We start from the raw sequence: 21,847 nt of genomic DNA on the forward strand, positions 1-21,847 counted from the left end.
CACCTTAGGACAGAATATTGCTGAATGACCCACCTGGGTCACTTCCATCAATTCCACCAAAAAGCAGTAACTGGTTCTTGAAGGTCTATATTCTCTCATCAGCATGATCAGTAGGTGTAAGGAAAGGGATGAAAAGGAGAACAGGAATATATAACACTAAAGACCCATGAAGCTCAGGAGGCATTAGGAGTTCAATGAACCCCCTCACTCCTGCACAGAAAAAACCCCAAACTCTTTAACTTGGAATGAAGGAATATAAAGGCAAATCAGAGCTCCTGGAGAGACAAAGCTTTGTCTATGCAGTGCATAGACTGTGTTAAGTAAATAAAAAGGCCAGTAGGCCAACATACAGAAGAAAGGAAAAGTATCACCTGAAGTTTGTCATGCTGTCTAGAGAATATGCAGTAGAACCTGGGATCATTCATGTCTGGCTGATTCGCACCCTGTTCAGTTCACAGTAGCTTGCTGAATTAAGGATGAACTACTCAGCTATTGGCTGCTTCCCCCCTCATCGGAGTTTAGCAGTAATCTGTGATAAGAGCAGCAGTGCCTAGAGAAACCCTAAATTACAGGAAACAGCTAGATCATCTCACCAATCTCATGCAGCCAAGATACCCATATCAGTTCAAGGGGTAAGGAATCTGACCTACAAAGCATCTGGGTTCTGTTGTACAAAACCACTGGCCGGATAGTACAGAGTGAGGTGGAGCCTAATGGTTGAAAATTAAAACTTACATAAAGAGAGTGGTTTCAGTTCCCTTGGCATCTACAAAGGTTTAACTTCAGCATCTGCCTCAGCACAGGGCATTCCAGCAAGAAAGGAAGGAACAGAGGCAGTGGAAGCAGCCTCCTTTGGCACAGAGGGCCTGGCTGAGGCAGGTAGATGCAGCTCACCTATCCTTACACTCTAATCTGGCCTATTGGCTCAAACATAACAATAGCATTAGTTCTCCAGCACCCTGAACACCAACTCTTCCAAACAAAGAAAGAATAAGACAAGTTTTTGCAAAAGTCCTGGGATCACCTTAAAAATCCTAAAGAAATTCTCCTTAAAAATCCCCTGGAGATCAGAAGCACAAACTGTGCAAACCTCATAACTACCTGGGCAAATGAAACTTAGTGTCAGCACTGCCCCTCCCCCTCCACGCCTTATGGTGAGATGATTCATCAATTTAAGGAACATCTGCCTGAGTTAGAACAAATTGCAATAGGCCTGCAGCATCTCAATGCTAATTACTCAGTGTAAACATTTGGAAGCTGACAGCTCAGACCAATGCCTTTTCCTCCACCAAACGGGCTTCATCCTGCCCTGGAGTGAAAGGCTCTCGCGACAAAGGGGATGCTAATCCAGGCTCTGCAAGAGCTCTGCTCTGAACCTATTTCAAGCCCCAAATGAGAAATGCTGTGCTGGTCAGCAGCTGAGACATTAAGTTCCTTTCCATTCAGAGACAGTTTGTCTCCAGTCCTGGTGCCAGAGTTAAAAGGGTTTAAATTTACAGAGGTTCTGTAGAATAAACCTAGGGCTTGATTCCACATTTCTGGTGTGCCCAAATGCCCACCGCTAACAGCTAGAAATTTAGCCAGAAGTGGTTATGAGACCCAACAACGGCCCAGGGGATACACCATGCCCTATTTCATTTCTGGCTAGAGAATTTATGAGCCCTATTTCATTTCTGGCTGCTGCAAGTATGAGGGACAGGCGGCTCCCCCTTCCCAGTCACCCACCACAATGTAAATTTCTCATAATACATCATTTGGGTTTTAAATTGATGACATGAATTAAACTGGATCAATTGCACCTATGCAGCTCCAGAGAGATTCCCACAAAAACCACAACGTTGCGACACGGCAGAAAGCACACAGCAGATCTATAAACCCTCCGACAGGGAGTCGCCTCAACTTTCTGAATTTGCTTGACACAACAGATAAAAAGCCCTTTTGGAAAAAAAAACAGCACCCCAGCCAAAAAAAATTTGTTTTTTAAATCATCTCCCCACATGCATTTGTTTGTCTCCACACCCAGAAAACCCTTACAACCAGCCATACCATACCGCCAGCTGTTGGGGGAAATGGGGGTTCCATTACTCTATTAAGCTGCAAATGCTCAAAAAAAAAAAAAAAAAAAAAAAAGCCCAGGAGTTTCTCTTTCATTTTTTGCTCTTCTTAGGCAGTTTCCTGCAGATAATGAGAAAGTTTCAAGAAAATGTAAACAATTTTGCCCCCAAGCCAGTCTGGGCTTCAGCAGATCCTCTTCTTTTGGGAAAACCATACAAATCATTTATGTTGTTAAAAAAGTACATGGTATTTTAAAAAGAATCAGAAGTCACTTGATCATCAAAACCCATCTGAAAATGTCCGTCTAAGAACAAATAACTGGCAATGGTGGTAGCAATAATGCATTGGAAGCAAAAAAAAATAGTATACTAACTAGAAGGCTGAAGTCAATGTATTCATAAGTGCATAAAGAAGTCCCTGCAAAGAGACTTAGATGCCAATTTGTATCCAAGGTTTGCTAATTTTAGTGCTTTACTTTTGGGTTCATGCTATGAAATGCTGAACCCTACCAACTCTTATAAGGCTGAAAGAAGCTGAGGTCTCAGCATCTCACAGGATCAAGCCCTTTTCTCCTTCCCTTTCATCCATACCTCTCATATTAAAAAAATATTCCAGTTCAAACTCTCCTCTGTTACAGGAGTCCAACACGATTGAAACCAATGGGCTGGAGCAGTGTAGCAGAAAGAACAGTTTGGTCTGTATGCATTATTTCTGCTGTCTGCAGTACTGCACTGTTTGGTGATGTTCCTGCATAATCCAAAATTATTATTACATGAGCCATGGTCCAAACAGTCTGTGGGGTGGGGACTGTGTATCATAGCTGTTGATTAGTGAAGAAGACTTTTGTCTCCCCGCAGACAGGATTTACACAAAGTGGACAACGGAGGGTTAATTGCTTGGAGCATATTTCATTTGACTGGATATGTGAATAGACCAAGTCTGCGAGTGCCTAAAAAAAACAAACAAACAAAAAAAACACGAGAATATTAAAAAGCAAAAAAGAATAAGCTGGCTGCAAAAAGAAAAAAAAAAAAAAAGAAAAACAACTCCCTCCACTCCTGCCCACAAACCCACAACGTATTACCAAACTAACTTATTAGCCAGACCAAAAGCTATAATGTGAAAATGGTTTTTAAGCATTATTCATATACAATTTTATCAAAGCAAAAATTAAGATTAGTTAAAAGTGACAAAGAAAAGTAGTTATCCTCCGTAGACTATAAGGTATAAGAATTCCATGTCTATTTTCAAAGTTAACAGCATGGTAGGAAACCCATAATCTTCTGAAGCTTTCCAGAGGATTACTCTGTAATAACAATAGTAACAGCAATCAGAACAATCTGAATACCTTGGAAAACAATGGATTTCCATTAAGGGACTCAGCTCTTCTGATGTTCTCAACTCCACACTGTATCAAAACAAAGGAAGAAAAAGAAAGTAACATTTGATAGGAAAAAAAAATCTGCAGTTCTCAGAGACATCACTTCTATATCATTTAGAAGCTGCCCCTAAAATTAATATATTAAACTCAATAACTTTTTTCTACATTTTGAATCCTAGTTTACAGATGAAGATACAAACCATTTACCTTGAAAAGTTAAAATACAAAATGGTCTAATTATACACTCAGTTTTACTTTACTGAAATATGTTACTTTTTTTTTTTTAAACCAGTTCAGATTAAGTCTTGATTCACACCAGAAGAGAACTGGGCCAAAACCACTGAAGTGTAAAAACAGAGCTAGAGAGAAAAAAAATGAATTCGGGAGCAAATCTGCCCAAGAAGTTATGAGCACTGTCATGGGCTTACCTCATTAGCTACACCTTGTGCATATTCAATATCCAGTTCATAGAGTGTTTCAATGTGGTCACTAGTAAATGCTATTGGAACCAACAAAATATTCTTCTTTCCCCTTTCACAGAGTCCTTTAATAGCTTCATCTGTCGGTGGACCAAGCCACGGCATTGGTCCTACCTATAAAAAAAAGGGAGGAGAAAAAAAAGCCTCAGAAATTGATCAAACTCATTTCTACAAAAAGATGTTCTTACCTTAAACCAGACTGCAAGGGCATAATTTTAATTAAACAATCAAATTAATCCATTCCTTGTTTTTTATAACAGTATTTCCCCCACTCCAACTCCTACATTTTTATGAAGATTACAAACCCCTCTATTCTAGCTCTAACACTACCATTCTGACAAGGAGGTTGTATTTACCCAAAGTAAGCCACACGTGCAAGTCAGGGTGGATTTTATTGTTTTTATTTTAACTGGGCCATTTCCCTGGGGGGAGGGGGTTTGGTTATAAAACAAGTTTATTTTGTTTTCAGTTCTACTAAAAGACTGCAGCTTTGCACAAAAGTAACCTGCCTTGGAAGGATTTGACCATTCTCAGAGTAAGTTGTAGCATCCCTTTAAATCCAAGCAATATCTGATACTAGGTCACCATAATAAACTGACTTGCTACTTCCTGGCTTTAAAACAAACCTTTGCCTCCCTAAAACGTAACTTATTTGAAAAACATAAGTTAATGCCGCTACAAAATTCTGATGAGGATTAAAGTTCCTTGATATCAGATAGAGTTTGAAGCAGTCACGTATTCAGGAAAAATAAAATAAAATAAAAATAAATCAACCTGCTTTGCACTACCTACCCAAAAAATGAAGCTTGCATGGATTAGCCCCTAGCACTTATAGTGCATATTATCATATAAGATACTTTGGACAGAAATTTGAGCAAGCATCACATAATAGTTTCTACCTCCTGATAAGAAAAATATCCACCACCTGATGATATTATTACTACTACTACTACTACTACTATGTGCTGAAGTGTCTGGATCTATGATAAAAATCTATGGAGATAATGCATTAATACTTGTGAGCAACATGAGCTTTAAGTGGCTCTGGAATAGTTACAAAAGACAAAACCAAAGACCCCAAAAGTGACAAACTATAGTAACAGAGATGCTTCTTGAAAGCAAGAGAAACAGGATGAGACTTGCACAAAGTTTTGGGAAAAAGATCCTCCTAAATATCGATGACTAAGGGCCAGGTGGCATTGCAATCTGTTAACTTACTTTGGACTGCCAAACAAGCCTGTAAGGGTTGGAATAGTTCAGCTTCTCCATGACTTTTTGGACAGTAGCTCCCACCTCTTGAGGGTATGGATCACCGCGGTTCACAACCTGCGACACAGAAATATCAACCTTGCATTCTCTGAGTGAAAGTTCCCTCTTTCTAATGTACAAGGTACCTCTGAAAACTGGTTTAAAAATATTAGTTCAAAGGAACAAAATGTGTTCAGAAGACAAAGGCCATATATATAATCCTAGAGGTGCAGTACACAGAAAACATTACATATACCTCAAAGAACACAACTCTGAATTACGCATTGAATTATTTTACTGGAATTTCAAAATTACAGTGAAAGAGAATAGGTTTAGTTGGCTACTGTAAAGAATACTTACTTCTCCCCTAGTGATTTGATACAAATTTTTCAAGCTGCTTAAGTCACAAGTTGTTCTCTTTCAGTTAGTTAAGTAATTTGCACATTGCACACAGTGCACATACATAGTTATTTCCCAGAGGATCTCATAGTACATTACATATAAAAATCTGTAATATGCTTTGAGATTGATAATTAAGTTTTATCATCTATAAAATAGAGGCACAGGGAATATGTATGACTTGCCACCATCACCAGGTTTTCCATCTTATTCCCATCAGTGCCCAATGACTTCATGGATGGCCAACAGGATGAGGGTTGCCAGTTCTTAATGGTCTAGGTAAAAATCAAAGTAGAATCCTCTTGCTTTTGTTTCCCTTGGTCATTCTGCAAAGAATATGTAGGAGAATCGGGGCTGGGAGTCAGTACTCCTGGGTTCTATCCCAGGCCCAGCCACTGAACAAGTGTGTCCTTGAAGAAATCATTTCATTGCTCTGTACCAATACTTTCCTTTGTCTGTCTCAGCTGTTTATGCTGCAAGCTCCTGTGGGAAGGAACTGTTTCTCACTAAAAGTTTATTCAGTACATAGCACAAAGGATGCCAGATCTTGGGCCTCTAGGCACTACCCTAATACAAATAATTTCTCCAATGTCCCAAAATGTCTTTTGCTGTTTACCACTAGATGGCAGCATATTCCTACGAACTTGATTTTTAGGGCTAAGAAACAGCAGAATAAATGTCCACAGATTACACTTTAGCTCTGACACCCACCAGGATGGCTTTAGAATAGTGAATGCAGTTTAAACCCCACCACCTGCTTGTGACAGCTTCCCCTTACTTGAAGTGACAACAAAGTCCCAACACTATTTAGTTTTGTCAGGCGAGACTAGTTTCTTCACTACCATGTGGTTGATGCATACAATATGAACCCAGACAAGGTTCTTTGGGTAAATCTTCTATTAGATCAACTCAAATAGTTCGAAAAATTCTTCTTAACAAGGTTTTGGGTACAAATACCCTTTGTCAGGCTGAGGAAGTGTCTGCAGCTGATGTGTACTCTTCCTGGATGGAATGAATAGTAAAGAAGAGGAGCACACACCAACTGCAGATGCTTCCTCAGCCTGATGAAGGGTATGTGTACCCACAAGCTTGCCAAGAAGAATTTTTCCAACTATTTAAGCTGGTCTAATAAAAGATATCAGATTGACTCAAAGAACCTTGTCTGCCTATGTCCTTAGACCAACACAGCTACAACCTATACCCCTACAATATGAAGTGGGATTTCAGAAAAGATACAAAAATGCACACTTTGAACATAAAGCAAAGAAGTTCAAGGTATGAAGAAGCCACTAGAAAGAGAAAAAAAAGGAATTACATTGGCTGAACAGGCTTTTGAGAATTTCTGCTACCGCGGTGAACTTGTGGCTATAAACATGGGTATTTGCGGCAACAGCTAAAAACTACTCAAAGTAGACAAGACCCAAAGATGAAGCATGTCACAAAGCATATGACAAAACTATGAAAATCCTGGCCTAGAAAGTATTATTGTTCAAAGTGTTTTCTAATTGACATGGATAGAAAAGAGACTTATAAGAAATACTGTAGCAAAACTGTGTATCCTTCAAACACAGATAGATGCTATAGCTTCAACTGGTATAAAAAAAAAAAATGCCATTTGGGCATCACATTCTTTTGAAAAAAAAAAAAACCTGTAAGAAACCACTGCATTTAAGCTGATACTCATAGTCCACTGCATTCAAGTCACCCACTCTTAATGGGCTAATAGAACCATACAAAGGTTCTAGTTCAATTCCTCTATGGCAGTGATTCTCAACCAGGGTGTAGAGAGAGGCTCTGAAGGGTGTTGGGAGGTGTTAGGAAATAAGCAGAAAAGTGCAGTCTCAGGCCCTGCCTGACCATTCCCCTATCCCTACTACCTAGCCCCCTGCAAGAAGGTAAGCAGTGTAATAAACTAGCTTTTGAAATGGGATGCCATGCAATTCACAAGTTAAAGTCATGCTTTGAGTCTACCCAGAGATGCCTTGGGTCTAAAACAGGGACTGGCAAAATACAGCCTGCAAGTCAGATCTGGCCCATTCTGTCTGGCCTGAGGAGCCCTTAAAAAATTTAGTAAATTAATATTTATTTTCCCCGGCTCCCTCTCAAAGCTGGCTGGAGACAGGGGCAGTAGGACCCAGAGGGAGCACTTACCAGGTTTGCAGGCTTGAGCAGCCCAGTCCCACCCACCTCCACCCAGTTCCCTGCTTTCCTGCCCTTGCCCTGCTCCAGCACCACCTGGCTGTGGCTCCGGGCTGTATCCCCGGACTGCGGAGCATGGGATTGCGCTGGTAGGGGTATGTATGTGTGCATGTGCATGTGGGCAGGCACAGGGGTAGAGTATGTGCATGTATGCAGGCACAGAAGTAGTGAGTGTTCATTCATAGGGCGAGTCCTACATGCACACCCCTCCATAAACATGCACCTACACCTCCCCTCGCACTGCCATACATACACCCCACCCCAGCCATCCTCCCCCCCACATCCACAGCCCCCAAAAACCTAAATCCACCCCCCCACAATATACAAGAATAAGACTTCATTTTAAACTATTGTACAGTCACCTCTGCGTACATTACACAAACATGTAAATCAGGACAAACATTTTTTTAAAATCAAATTAATGAATGTTGTAGATGATCACTTTTTCTGCTTCTGAGATGGCAAAACCCCTTGCTGAAAGGAGTATTTCCGGAGGCAAGGGGAGGGACTTCTGGTGGCAAAGGACAGGGGTTAGAGGGTGGTGCTTCTGGTCACAAGATGGTGACCAGGGTGCGGGGCACCTGTCAAGGGGCAGGGCTACCTATGTGGCCCTTGACAGCTTGCCAAAACTCGGTAAGCAGCCCTCCAGCTGAAATAATTGCCTGCCCCGGTCTAAAAGTTTAAAACCACTGCTCTAAAGAAGAGTGATTTTTTCTGAAAAAATGAGAAAATACACTTTCCTTTCTCCCCACCCACCCACAGATATCACCATTTCAAAGCACTGAACATATGAGTGGGTTCTGTGTCATGGCAGGTGTGTGTAGCAGTACAAGGCTCATCTACAAGTGCCACACTACTCTAATCTCTCAGCTGTGTTGGCGATATAGTCCGTCAGACCCATAGGGTGATCCTGAAGATTAACACCATGAGCTGCAACTCCATGTTACTTACAGACATTGGAAGTGAGTGAGCTGAGAAAAGAATCACAACTTCTTTCCTTTTCTCTGGTGGGAACAGATCCAGTTCTTTCTGTATGTGGTCTGCAAAGCACTGTTAAACAAAAAGAAAGACAGAAGATATACAACAGTCTGCTGAAAGACACCAGTCTGTTGAAGGGAACATACATAAATTGCCTGGGGCCCAGCTTCTTTGCTCTAGGCCATCATATAAACTTCTAATGATACTGCAAAATATTCTCTTTTTAGTAGACAGCCTAAGTGAGAGTTTGAGCAGTAGTGCTTAAAGTAAAATACTCATTGAATAATGAACAATAGCACCTAATCCAAAACCCAAGTCAGTGCAAAGGCTCTGGATGAACTCTGCATCAGCCCCCTAGTATTTCAGTTATGTAGACAAATTGAATATTATACAGCAAACTGATAGATCTTTCCTCAAATATCATCAGCCAAGCTGCTGACAGAGAGAGCGTTGAATAAAGAGAGAGCGTACCCTAGTGGGTGACAAACTAGGAATCGGCTGAAGCAATATGGAGAACATTCCAGAGACAAGCACCCATCCTTCAGAATGCTCAGCTCCCCGAGCTGTTTATCCAGTCTCAAAGTGAGAGAAGAATGTCATGGGATGACAAATTATTTCAGTTAAGCAAGGCCTGAAAAAAAGTTCCTGTTCTCCCATGAAAGATAAAAGTAACAAGTTCTGGCCTAAGATTCATACCAATGACTGAAAAGGCCTGGTGTTACAGAGACATGGCTGGATAGTAAGGAACTATAAAGAATGGAAAAGATGCTGTCTCAATGGCTTATGCATGGTGAATTCCTGTTCTAAGGGTAGAGTCAGGGGCTGATCCAGCACTTTACTGAGTCTCCCAGGGGGTTGGAGAAACACAAGTTGGTTGGCTTACAAAAAATGTACATATACACATACAGTCGTTCTAATGGACAGCACCATTCATGAACTCCACTGAGGTACTTCAGTGGATGAAAGAGGGACACCTCCAAAGGGTGAGACCCCCAATCTGACATACAGACAACTATCATGAGGAGTCCTTGGCTTTGCAGACTGTTTTCTTTTCTTGCTCTTGTCCAGGGTATGATTGAGGGAAACAGAGAAAACAACCCAAAACTAAAACTAAAAACACCAAAAAATAAACATGAAAACAAGCTCAAAGGCAAAGAAGAATAGCTCCTGCTCCACTTCCTCAAACTCCTCCAATGTCTCTCACCTGAAAAGGGGGCATTCTCAAAAAAAAAACCAAAAAACAAAAAAACCATTACAGAATGCCTCTAATATTAAGCAGTTCTGTTGCAACTGCTTTTGAGGCCAGGTACCCACCTCTCAGAGGCATTCCACTTTTTTAAAGCTAAAAATGTCTCCTTCCACAGTCAAATTCTCCAACTTTCTGAAGGCTGTCCTGATGTTGCTATCATGGAAGTCAATAGGAAAGGCCAATATCCATGAATTCCAACTACACTGCCTGCCTCCTATTATTTAGACATGGCACATCAGAAACTTGAGTATTGTGAACCACAATCAAAATGAAATATTCCTTTTCTTCTAAAAAAATTTTTTAAACTTTGAAACAAATCTAAATCTGGATATAAGGCAGTGTCTATCTAGCATATAAATTCAGCATATTCCAAAACTAAGAAGCTTGCATTTTGTTAGAAATTGAGACTTAATGAAAAACATTTTTTTCATATTTCTCTTCTGCACTTCTTATTGGAAATGTATCAATGCCTTAAAGGAACAATATATATCCAGAAAGAAAAAACAACTTGGCATAAGTATTTTCTTTATTGGAACACATATTCATTCAAGCTGGCAAAGCAAAGAAATTGCTTGAAATTCTATTTTCCTGTATTCATCCAATTCAAGTCAAGCATCCAGCTGTTTAAATTTACACAGACAGAGACACACACACACACACACACACACACACGTAAAAGGAGGCATGTTATACAACAATCGTTTGACACTGTTGTCCAGCCAGACTGCAACCAAAATCCTTGAATTCTGGCAGCAATCTTAAAATAAACCAAAATGACAAGGGATGATGCCATAGCTGTCTCTGAATGGATCCATGTTCAATCTTTCCAGTTAACAAGCAAAGGATTTAACTGATGGCAAGCAATAATTTGCAAGCAAATGCATACCTGAATGAGAAGGGGATGTGTAGGCCACCTGTCAATAATGCTCCATTTCATCTTTGGCTTCTCCCCCTTTTTATTATAGTACCGATAAATGGCATTTAAGCTGCTTCCTGAAACACAAAGATTTCAGACATTAGCAGGAACTTTTTAGCTGTATGCTCAGCCAAAATATGAAAGAATATAAAACATTACAGACAAAAATACTTCGATGGCAAACTATTTCAATATGCTAAATGACTGCATATTCAGACACTTATTAAGAGATCAGTCATTTGTGCTATGAAAACTCAAGATACCTAGAGAAATGTTTTTTAAGGAGGCATGAACCTTTGGTATAAATGAAAATGTACATAAGAAGTGTTCCACAGCACTCTCACCTGTGATAGGGGAAGGTAGTGGCTGAGATCTGCCTTGTGTTTGCATTTGCAATGGGTCTAGGGCAGAGGTACCCAACACACAGTCACATCAAGCATACAGTTAACTCTTTATTAAACTAATTCATACCTATTCCACAACCATCAAAAAACGAAAAAATACAACAGCAAGTCCCACATCCATGTTGCTCAGTGTTTTGTTAATCTGTACCCGTTCCCACACATGAAGTCCAGTTTCCCAGCATTAAAGGCTCACAGCCAACCAGCATGGATCCTACTAATGGCAGTCCTCCATTGACAAACATCCCTTGCAAGTGGCTGCCCCTCCATGCCCTCCAAAAAAAATGTCTGAGTTATGACCCCTGGTTGTTAGAGCTGGAGACTTAGTCAGAACTTTTGGGTTCCACTTCTGGCTGTGCCATTTGCTTGACATGACATTGGCGAGCTGTACTTCAGTCTACTGATCTGTAAAACTGCTTAATCTCTCAAGAGAGGGCTGTGAGATATGGAAGCCTAATGATGAGTTTAGATTTCCCTCCTACTAGAAAACATCTTGTACTTAATAACATCTTCCAGGTTTTCCATGTTCTACTAGGAATATTAAATGTTAAGACCTAAAACAATCCAACCAAAAGGCTTGTTCTAAGAGAAAGAAAGTTTGAGTCCTTATCCACAGCTGAGTGCTTTTACAAGGCTCTTGTGACTGGTCTCTCAAGTCATGTGGTTATTTGCAACCTGCTTACCTTCCCCTTCTACCACCCTTCTGCATACCCACTCACCTGTGGTAGAACAGCTGTACTGTGGGTACTGTGTGAAAGCAATAGCCCTTTCAACTCCATCTTTTTCCATCTCTTCAATTGCTTCTTCTGTCAGAGGATGGACATACCGAAAACCAATATAGTATTTATGAGGTGCTATCAGTGGAGGAGAGACAAAAAGAAACAGCAGCTGATCATTTTATCTGCAAACACTCCGATTTGAAAATCACTTTACAATGGGCTGCAGTCAGAGCTCGTGAAATTTTCAGTAAGCAATTGCACCACCCCCTCCTTCACTTCAGCCAAAGCTCAAACTTACAAGCCTTTGAGTGCACTCTCCTATCACCACTAATGAAGGGTGGTACAAAACAAGAGACTTATATTGTTGGCATGCTATTCTGGCTCCCTCTCTCAACTGTTGTTACATAAACTAGGTACTTTGATCAAGTGATTGATCTTACTTGCCTATTAGCAGAAAGCAGGCCAGAGTTAGCAGAACTTAAAACTGATTTATTGCATCAGTCTGCTGGGGATGTCGCCTTTTCTGCGCTCCTTTCATTTAACTCTGAACTGCTTTTGGAAACATAACACTTCAGAAACTCTAATTTAGCCTGGTCTACACTAAGAAGGTTTTAAGCCAGGATAAGTATGTTGCCAATAGGTATGATTTTTCCTGATGCAATTATGCTAATAAATTCTCAAATGTCCACACTGTTATACCAGTATAGTTCATTTCACTCTCCAGAATCAGGATAAGCTGTACCAAGTCTTTCTGCTGTTGTGTATGGACACATTAGTAAAAGAAAGCAGTTTTGTTACATGTCTTGGGGTAACAAAATTGATATACCTCAAAATCTATGGATGACGCCTTTCAGAGGCATCATTCTAAAAGTACGAGTACTCAGACCCCTTGGAGGCAATTCAAGTTATGGACTCAAAAAAAATCATTATTAATCATTTCTGTACAGGTCAGGTCTTCACAACTTTGGCTGTCTGCTGTATCCACAGCTGCAGACCAGCACACACAAGCACAAGAATCACTTTACATAAACCAACCATCATATGAGATAGGATGGGAAAGGAACTTGCGTGCCTAACGCAGCACTGCTCTATAGAATTCTACCCTGGAATAAGGGGGAAAAAAAGCAGTGAAGAGAACAGCAAAGAGAATGGGAGTGAAGATGCATGTGAAGGAGACTAGTCTTAAGTTGCAAGTCTAAGAAAGGAGTGGGACTTGCCAGGATTTCCTAGACAGAACCTAAGATAGATTAAAGTAATGCTTGTTGAACTTACAGCTTGTTGGTTTTTGTCACCAGGACTGTTTAGAATAAATAAAACAAAATTTTAAATGTTCCATGTGTGGAATCTAATTATTACGGGAGGTCATCTTAAATTCAAAGTCGTCTTGGATTCGGGTGAAATATGGTATTCTCAAAGTGAAACACATCATTTCTTACTGATTTACAGAGCAAATTATTCCTCTGTTTGGAAAGGAAAGGAAGAATTGCATAGTGTTGCTACCTACTGCCTTGCATGCTGTCAAACAAGACAATTAACAACTCAAGGGAACAGTCTGCAATTATCAGTGCTGCACAGCTTAGTGCTCCACATAACAGAAGTACGAGTATTAGACAGGAGTTCAGAAAGTTCCAAAACGTTACATCTCAGGCTGAAAGCATTTTTCAAGCTATTTTAAGGCAAGTGTGTTCTGCACTTGTATTGGTGAATCTTCCAAGATCATAATTAGCATATACAAAAAGCAGTTAGTTCACCTTCTAAAACTGCTGTTACTCCTTAAGCAGTATATTAGGGCTCTAAAATAATAGAACTAGATGAAAAGACTGCACAAATAGATAAAGATAGGGTGGATTTCATTTAGTGACCATATTATAGAGTAGGAGGGAGTGACACTTTTGAGAAATATAGATAAACTCCCTTGAAGCCATTAGCTTAACACTGTTATGCAATTAACCCCCCAAGAAACTGCTTTAACTGAAAACACTATCATGTACACTGCAATGGCAAGGTGTAGTTAGTGAGCTTAGGCTCTGAACAAGAGCTATTCTTTATCTACTCTCACAGAGGCCCACTGCAACAGAGTCACATTACCATGTCTGTTGGCAGGGTTGTACTCAACCCTTTAAAACAAACTGATGAGCTGATATTAAGCTCTTCACCAGTTTTGCAACTCTAACACTTAACTACCCACATTTTAAAATGGGTTCTTAATACAAAGGACTGTAAATCACCTGAAGTCCAAAGCATATGTATCATCAAAACTGGTCCTGGTTTTCTCTGTTTAAAAATCATGAATTCTCCAATTAAAACCCCCAAATCCACACATTTTTCCATGATTAAAATGAAACGCCACTATGCATATAGGTATCAGTTGAACACAATGTTTTCTTGATACATTTACAATGTTAAAGCAATTTGGGAGCCTACCAGTGCCTCAATCATTATAATAAATTCTAAATACCTATATATTTTGGCATTTGATTTTTTTTTTCCATCATGGAAAATCAGAGTTCCCCCTACCCCTTTCACTCACCGGGATGCAGGCCCAGCTACAGCTGTTCCACCCTGTTACTTTATGGTGCTAAGCATCCCTGATATGTTGGTGCCCTGCCCCTCGCTTCCAAGCCACAGCTCCCTCTGCCCTGGCAGTGTCCCTCACTCCCTACTCTTGTCCCACTGCAGTTTCCAGCTAAAACTGCTTTGGAAACAGGTATAAATTAACATCCCTAAATCCTACCACTAAAGCTAAATTTGATTCAAATTATTTTTATACCAGTTTGAAAATCCTGGTGATGCAAGAGTTTGCACTAGCATAGTTAAAATTGTTTAAAATGTGTTTTAGTGCAAATCTGCGTGTAGCCTGGACTTTAGGCCTCTGCATAAATTTTTCATGCTGAACATTGTTAGCAGCTGTTGGGAATCTTTAAACTGTGAAACCATGGATTTATGGGTGCAAGTAGTGAAATTGTGGTACGTAGGTGCTCTATGAACTTAATCCCATAGTTGGAATATGCACGTGCAACAGCTCCTTGGCCCTGACAGTGCCCTTCACTCCCAACCCGTTCCACCCCCAGCCTCCCAGTGTGCAAGGAAGGTAGGGGGTGTGGGTATAAGACACGGGGCTGTAGCCTGGCCAGCCCAGCTCCAGGCACTCTGCAGCCCAGCAAGCAGGACCCAGCGCGGGAGGGAGAGCTGCTGCACCACCATGGCCATCAGTAAGTGGAGGTGACATGGAGTTCTGTCCCCACTGCTACTGGGAGAGCAGGGGCACCTCTGCTCAGCGGCTATGGCGGTGCAGCACTCCCTCCTATGCTGGGTCCCACCTCCTGTGGGAAGGCACATGCCTTCCTTCCAGTTTCATAGACGTACCTGCAGGAAGCTGTAGGAACTGCTTTCCACCACACTGCCTGGCTGCCATGTAGGTGCATGTGTGCCTGCACATGCACATGGCCTCCCCCCCCCCCCCCCGCTGCCTGTTGCAGGCTGGAACTCAGCCAGCCTGCAAGGGGAAGCCCACAGTTTCGCAGGTTTCTCGCCTCTGAAATAGAAAGTCAATTATTTTCTCCTTTAAAAAGGGAAAAACTGCATTTTTCCATGGCAAACAGAAAACCCAGAACCCTGATTATCACACAGAACTGCGACTATACAGCAGCAAATTTCAAGGCCAAGGAAACAGCAAAAAAGGACCACGACATTTAGTCCTAGGAAGTTACTGAGCTGTATAGAAGCAAAACTCCTTCCTGGGCCTCTTACTTTTCCAGTTTCAATTAACATCTCAGCATTTGGAACATGTACCATAATAGCTAAGGGGAGAAAGTGCTATCTTGGTATTAATCTTTAGCAGAGTCAGTCAACAGGTTATCTGGCCAAGGTCCCTTCTCCTCACATCACTATTTTCCTCCCCTTGGGTATCTGCAGCAGAACAGTTAACTGTGATACAGATACTAGTGCAGTTAGAATGAAGGTGAGCATTCAAGCTTATTCCAAAACAGAGCAGCCCAAAAAGTGATCACTGCTTATGGCTGCAACCAAAGTAGCAGTCTCAGCAGAGAGGACAAAGAATTGAGGCCCAACCTTCCAAACAGCTGTTACCACACATTTCTTGCTGTACCTAGTCTCCCCTACGCAATGGGTATAGGGGCTGATCTGCCAAGCCCTTGAAGCTGTACCCACCTGAGTGGAGGGCTACAGAAGTCTGTCATGGATTCCGACCCTGAACATTTTGGGTGGGAGGGAAAGCAGAAGAATGTGGTTTCTGGTGGTGCTGCATGTGCATATTTCAACTATGGAATTAAGTTCATAGAGCACCTATGTACCACACTTTCACCACCCTTACCCAAAAATCCAGGGTTTCACATTTTCAGATTCCCAACAGGTGCTAACAATGTCTATAACACCTTGAGTAGGTGCTGTGAGTACAACACCGCCCCCTAGGTCAGGGTCTCCCAACTCACCTGTCACGACTTGTTGGTATATGAAGAGAAGGAAGGGGTTCAGTGGTGTTCTCTTCCCTTGTAGACCTGAAGACAGGGTACTCACAAGTGTGCTGCGGTGTTCCTTGGGGCTCTGCCTCCCCTACACCCCGTCCACTCGCCAACCGCTCGGGTATTTCGCTCGTTGCCCCGATGATCTACATTGGCTCCCTTAATTATGGGGTCAGGCATTGGCTTCAGTAATCCGGGATTACCGGGATGTTGATACACCTGGAGCCTCAGTCCCTGGTCTCAAGGGTCTGAGCCACAGGTGTCTGGCGTCCTCCACCAAGAGGGACGCCTCTAGTAACCTTTAATGCTGAGGGGCTGGGGATTGCCCACCCCACACCTGATGCCAGACACTGCTCCCCATCCTTTGCAGCGGGGTAGCATCTTCTGTGCTGCCACAGCCAGCGCCCGGAGCCTCCACCTGGCCGGCGTGCTCCCAGATGGCTTCCTCCCCCTCCCTTGCCAGCTTCCGGCAGGGTTTTTAAAATTCCCCACAGCGACAGTGTCAGCTGCTGCAATCAGCTGGCTACCGCCCCGCCCAGGAAGCAGCCGCTTGAAGAACCGGTGAAACACCGGCTAGCGTGGCTCCTGCTCCGCCCCCGCCCATCCAGACAGTAAGTTTCCCAGGTTGCAGGGTGCTCTCTCCCCCCCCACTCAGGGAATGCCGGGGTTTGTCCCCAGCGTCCTCGGCGCCTGTGGGGGCTTCTCGCCCCCACAACGTCCAACATGAGAAATGTATGCAGAGGCCTAAAGCCCAGGATACACACAGATTTGCACTAAAACAAATTTAAAACTAAATTTCAGTGACACAGGTGGTAGCTATATTGGTCTACAGACAAGTTTTCGGGCATACTCACTTGCAAATGAAGACATTTTTTAGCAAATATATAGTTATTTAAAAGATATCACCTCTGCCACAAGTTCTGATTCCTTTTGCCTGTAGACCAATACGGCTACAACCTGTACCCCTAAAACATGGAAGATATCGATTTTAGCCATTTTTTAAGTGAAAACTTCCTAATTTTACAAGAAAGAAGCAACATCTACCACCTGGAAACCTGAAAGCTGACACCTTGCTCCTGCCTTTTGTTCGAGCTAAATTTGCATGTTCACAGAGCTCAGAGGCACCTCAACACAAGAGAAATTCCTTACCCAGCAAAGCATTCCATCTTCCCACACTCCTGTGAAATATGAAACATCATAACCAGAAGATTAGAACTATAACATCATAACCAGAACTATTCCAACCAAGTGATCTTACAACATCTGATGATCTTCCAAGTTCCCTTCCAGCCCTAATGTTTATGAAACCTATGAACCTTCAGCTCTCCCATGAAATATGAATTTTCATTTCCATCTAGGAAAAATGTTACAATCTTTGCATTTCCCTATGCCTGAAGAGGGCAAATATGCAAAAAAAAAAAAGCCTGCAAATTAAATTTTTTTTTGCAAATATCTAGTTGGTCTAATAAAAGATACCACCTCTGCCATGAGTTCTGAAACAAATTTCACTTATGCTGGTGCAAACTCCTGCATCAGCAGGATTTTCAGACTGGCTTAAAAATCATTTGAGTCAGGTTAGCTTTAATGTTAGCATTTAGGGGTGTTTATTTTTACCCGTTTCCAAAGCAATTTAACTGGAAGCTACAATGGGAGAAAAGCAGGGGGGTGGATGATTCTGAACATGCCCTGTTCACCCTCTGGTTCAGCCTCCACAAACTGCTATCCCACAGGATGCTGGGCTAGATGGATCTATGATCTGACCCAGTAAATGGAATTTCTTGTTCTTTCTTATGGCCAGTGTCATGTGTGGATCAGTCCTTAAATTAACAAAAGTGTCACATTTCTTTTATATGGATTTCCACTAGCTGGAGTGGACAGGGTCACACAGACCCAGCAAACTTGGGAGGGGAGACAGACTTTTACAAAGATTAGCAAGCTTGCTCTCTTTTCAGACTCTACCTCAACTGATAGAGTGCTTACAAAAGACTATATCTCCTTTTTGTTGCCGCATGCAGGGCAAGCCAGACTGTTAAGGCTTATCTACTGTTCTTAGTCCCAAGGGAGGAACCCTCATGCCCTTGGGTGGAACTGACAGTAGTCATCTTATTGCATTGCAGAGTTCAACCACAAAAAGGCAATCTTTCTTCCGGCAATAGTATAGAGATCAGACCCAGTTTGTGCTAAACCTTTTATCCTTCATGAACTGTTAAAAATTCAGTTTAACAGACTCGGACTGTACACACACTATTAGCCTGGTTGTACTCTTTAAATATCCATTAAAAAACAAGACCAAGGGCATCCAAAGAGACCTCCCCAAAAGCCCCTGAAGCATGACCATCTTACTGAAAGCTACCCAACCCCCAAAACCCCTGGGGCACAGCTAAAGCATACCAAAAATACCCAAGCCTCCACATCCAGGTTGCATATTTAGATAGTTATTTAATAACACTCCAGTTGAGCTGCATCTGCACTGAGAAGTAAAGCACTGTACATTGGCTTCAAGAGCAACAGGACAGGAATAACACAAAGTCTTGTGAGTTGTAGCTACTGGCAATGTTAACAGTGTGGCAGTGAGGAGGGCTAACTGACAGCAGTAGGGTCTGCTCTGCTCTACAGTTAAGCTCATTCTGAGGCAGCACTGTGTGTACGAATTTTATGACACAGAAACTATTGTCACTATGACGCACATCACGGTGCCCAATCATATTCTTGGTAATGTCAAGGAACAGAAGATGAAGCCCCTGCTTTAAAGGAGAGCCTTTCACTCAGTGACAGGGGACAAAACCTTCCTGTAATTGAAACGGTGACATTGGTGTCCAGGGCAGTGACCACAGGGATGGAACCACTTTTCTTCCAGGAAAAATACATACATCTTAAGTTACAGTGGAGATTATAAAGCCATTCACAAGAGCACCAGCCTGCATCCCAGATCCACACTGACTTCTCTGTGCTGGCAATTATATCAATCTTCTTGCCTCTCACCCCAGCTTTATTAGACAAACTTTCTCCATTAAAAGACACTCTTCTCTTTCCTGTTTTCCCAAGATAAAAGTTTGCTCAAAAAACCCTTTAGTTGTGACTATAATAGTCATGGTAGGGATGCAACCTCTAAACGTGGACTTCCTACACCTCTAGACCTTAGAAACTGTAAGGGAAGAGGGGCAGGGGACAGGTCAGTCTGGATGGACCCTGTACTGACACACTTCTCCTTAGCACCTGCTCTGCACCACTGTAAAACACAGGATGATGGGTTAGATGGACTGATAGTCTTACCTGGTATGGTATCTCTAGTATGTTCTAACCCAGCTAGTTCAAATACTGGTAGCAGTTTTACCACAGCAATGCAAAGCTCAGCATATGCTACAGCACCTGTTCAGGAAACTGGGTAAATGCTGAGATTATTAGCTTAGCTCAATGGCATCATGGTTAGATTGCTACTAGTACCCAAGTTAGCAAGTAACAGCAGAGTATACTTCCCACAACACAAGTACCATGCACTATACATGCTTACCTCTTCAAAAGTAAACACTCTACAACAAGAGTATCATTTTCATAAGCATTTTACACAGGACTGATCATACTGTTGGCACTCAAACAATAAGAGGTGCGAAAGTGAAAACTGATTCACATATACATGTACTTTCAATAGACAAAAGCCTCCTAAACAAGTGTACTAAAGTGTACAAGTACCAGTGTGAGGAGACATTCCATCCAGCAGTTTCACCATGCCTTCTCCTTGTACTGCAGTCCATTTCTTAATTGGTGATCCGCCTCCAATCTTGCTATATTGTTCTTGGATTTTTGGTGTGCGACGTTTGGCAATGAATGGTGCCATCTTACTGAAACATCCAAAAACATAATCCCCATTATCTCCTCTTTGCCCTCAGCAAGCAATCATTCCCACCACCAAGTAAGCTGTTAATTCATCATGATCGTGGCTTGTTCAGCATTATTCTTATGATCGAATTCACTTTCATGGATTTGGTAGATGGCAATTAAGAAAGTTACAAAGGACTGTGATTCTAGATGAAGGACCAGACCTAAGACTCCCTACTTCTCAGAGACCTGCAATATGATTTAGGAGTGCCAAGAATTCATGAGACATTCAGAACAGTTCTTGTCCTCAGAAATTCCTGACATGCAGAAGAATAGCACAGTTCTGTATGCAGCTCACAATGGTACTAAAACATGAACACTCAATGTAAAACCCAGCAGCAAAGTGCCCAGTGTTACTTACTTTTGTACAGGAAGCGTCATTAGGTCTTTATCTAGAAAAAGCCTAAGGAGGAAGTCGTGGACATCCTCCAGTGTTTCTGGCCCTCCCATGTTTAACATCAGAACTCCAGTTTTAGGGTTCCTATAAACAGTAAGGGAGGGAAAAAAGTCAAGCTTTTAGGTCACAGTGTAGCTTGCAACAATATAATCAGCCTAATTCCTGGTCTTTCTGTGCAAAATGAAGATCACTTTAAATGCTAATTCCAGAATGCCAAATTCTTATGTTATTATATTTAGTAATGCTTTATGCCGGCCCTTTGAAATCAGTGGGTCTACTCAAGGTATAAGCTTCTACTCCTTAAGATTAAACCTATATGCCTGTGACTTTAAGATACCTGATACTAGGCACCAAACTAGGAAATTCCTTCCATCTGTTTATGTAAATATACAAAACATTAGCAGCTGGGGACTTCACCCCTGTAGGCATCCTTCAGTATCATACAGCTTACAACCAAGAGCTTAACTAAACCGTTCATCCTTTAATTATTAAACACTGCAATTAAGCGAATAACAGGTTCAAGGGACATACCTTTCCTGAATGCCAGCAACTCATTTTAGCCGAATAACTGCTGTGACTTTGGTTCATCAGAAAATATACTACAGTGTACACAAAAATCCTTCGCTGCTCGAGGAATGGCTTAGATCAGTGATCAGCAGGGCTGTCCCTGGGTGGGGGAGGGGGGGGTGAATCAGGGCAACCGCCCTGGGCCCCATGCTTTGGGGGACCCCATGGACAGTGCCATACAGGCTCTGCCGTGGCCACCACATGCCGCTGCTGCCGGCTCCAGCTGGGGGGCTAATGGGGCTCAATCCCCTCCAAACAGCAGGTCGCAGCAGGTATAGCCTTAGACCATGCATGGGCTGCTGCAGTGGAGGGGAGGGAAGAGCACACTCAGCTACCCTGCACTCGCAGCCAGCACTGCAGCTGGCTCAGCTGCATGCAGACAAGTAAATTTCTTTTTATCTTCTTTATCACCCTGGGCTTGGGGGGGTGGGGGCAGATCGAGACCCCCACAGTGCTGGGGAGAGTGGCGTAGGGGAAGGGCAAATTATTAACCCCTGTGCCT

At 42.1% G+C, this 21,847-nt stretch overlaps 1 protein-coding gene across 2 annotated transcripts in view; it reads right to left on the reverse strand.

Annotated features, from left to right (window-relative positions):
* Window positions 1–2,619: 2,619 nt before the first annotated feature.
* The window catches only part of FECH (ferrochelatase), a 34,053-nt gene continuing 14,825 nt past the window's right edge, over window positions 2,620–21,847 (reverse strand). For both annotated transcript variants that reach the window (XM_006019089.3, XM_014517705.2), the window contains exons 3-11: window positions 20,743–20,862; window positions 20,196–20,344; window positions 12,025–12,159; window positions 10,875–10,981; window positions 8,713–8,811; window positions 5,134–5,241; window positions 3,865–4,029; window positions 3,404–3,463; window positions 2,620–3,004 (exon numbers count right to left, since the gene is read on the reverse strand). In XM_006019089.3, the coding sequence (XP_006019151.1) occupies window positions 2,870–3,004; window positions 3,404–3,463; window positions 3,865–4,029; window positions 5,134–5,241; window positions 8,713–8,811; window positions 10,875–10,981; window positions 12,025–12,159; window positions 20,196–20,344; window positions 20,743–20,862 (1,078 nt within the window). In that variant the 3' untranslated portion in view covers window positions 2,620–2,869. The remainder of the gene's footprint in view (window positions 3,005–3,403; window positions 3,464–3,864; window positions 4,030–5,133; window positions 5,242–8,712; window positions 8,812–10,874; window positions 10,982–12,024; window positions 12,160–20,195; window positions 20,345–20,742; window positions 20,863–21,847) is intronic.

The sequence above is a fragment of the Alligator sinensis genome, unplaced genomic scaffold (genome assembly GCF_000455745.1).
Source record: "Alligator sinensis unplaced genomic scaffold, ASM45574v1 scaffold347_1, whole genome shotgun sequence".
Classification (NCBI taxonomy): Eukaryota; Metazoa; Chordata; order Crocodylia; family Alligatoridae; genus Alligator; species Alligator sinensis.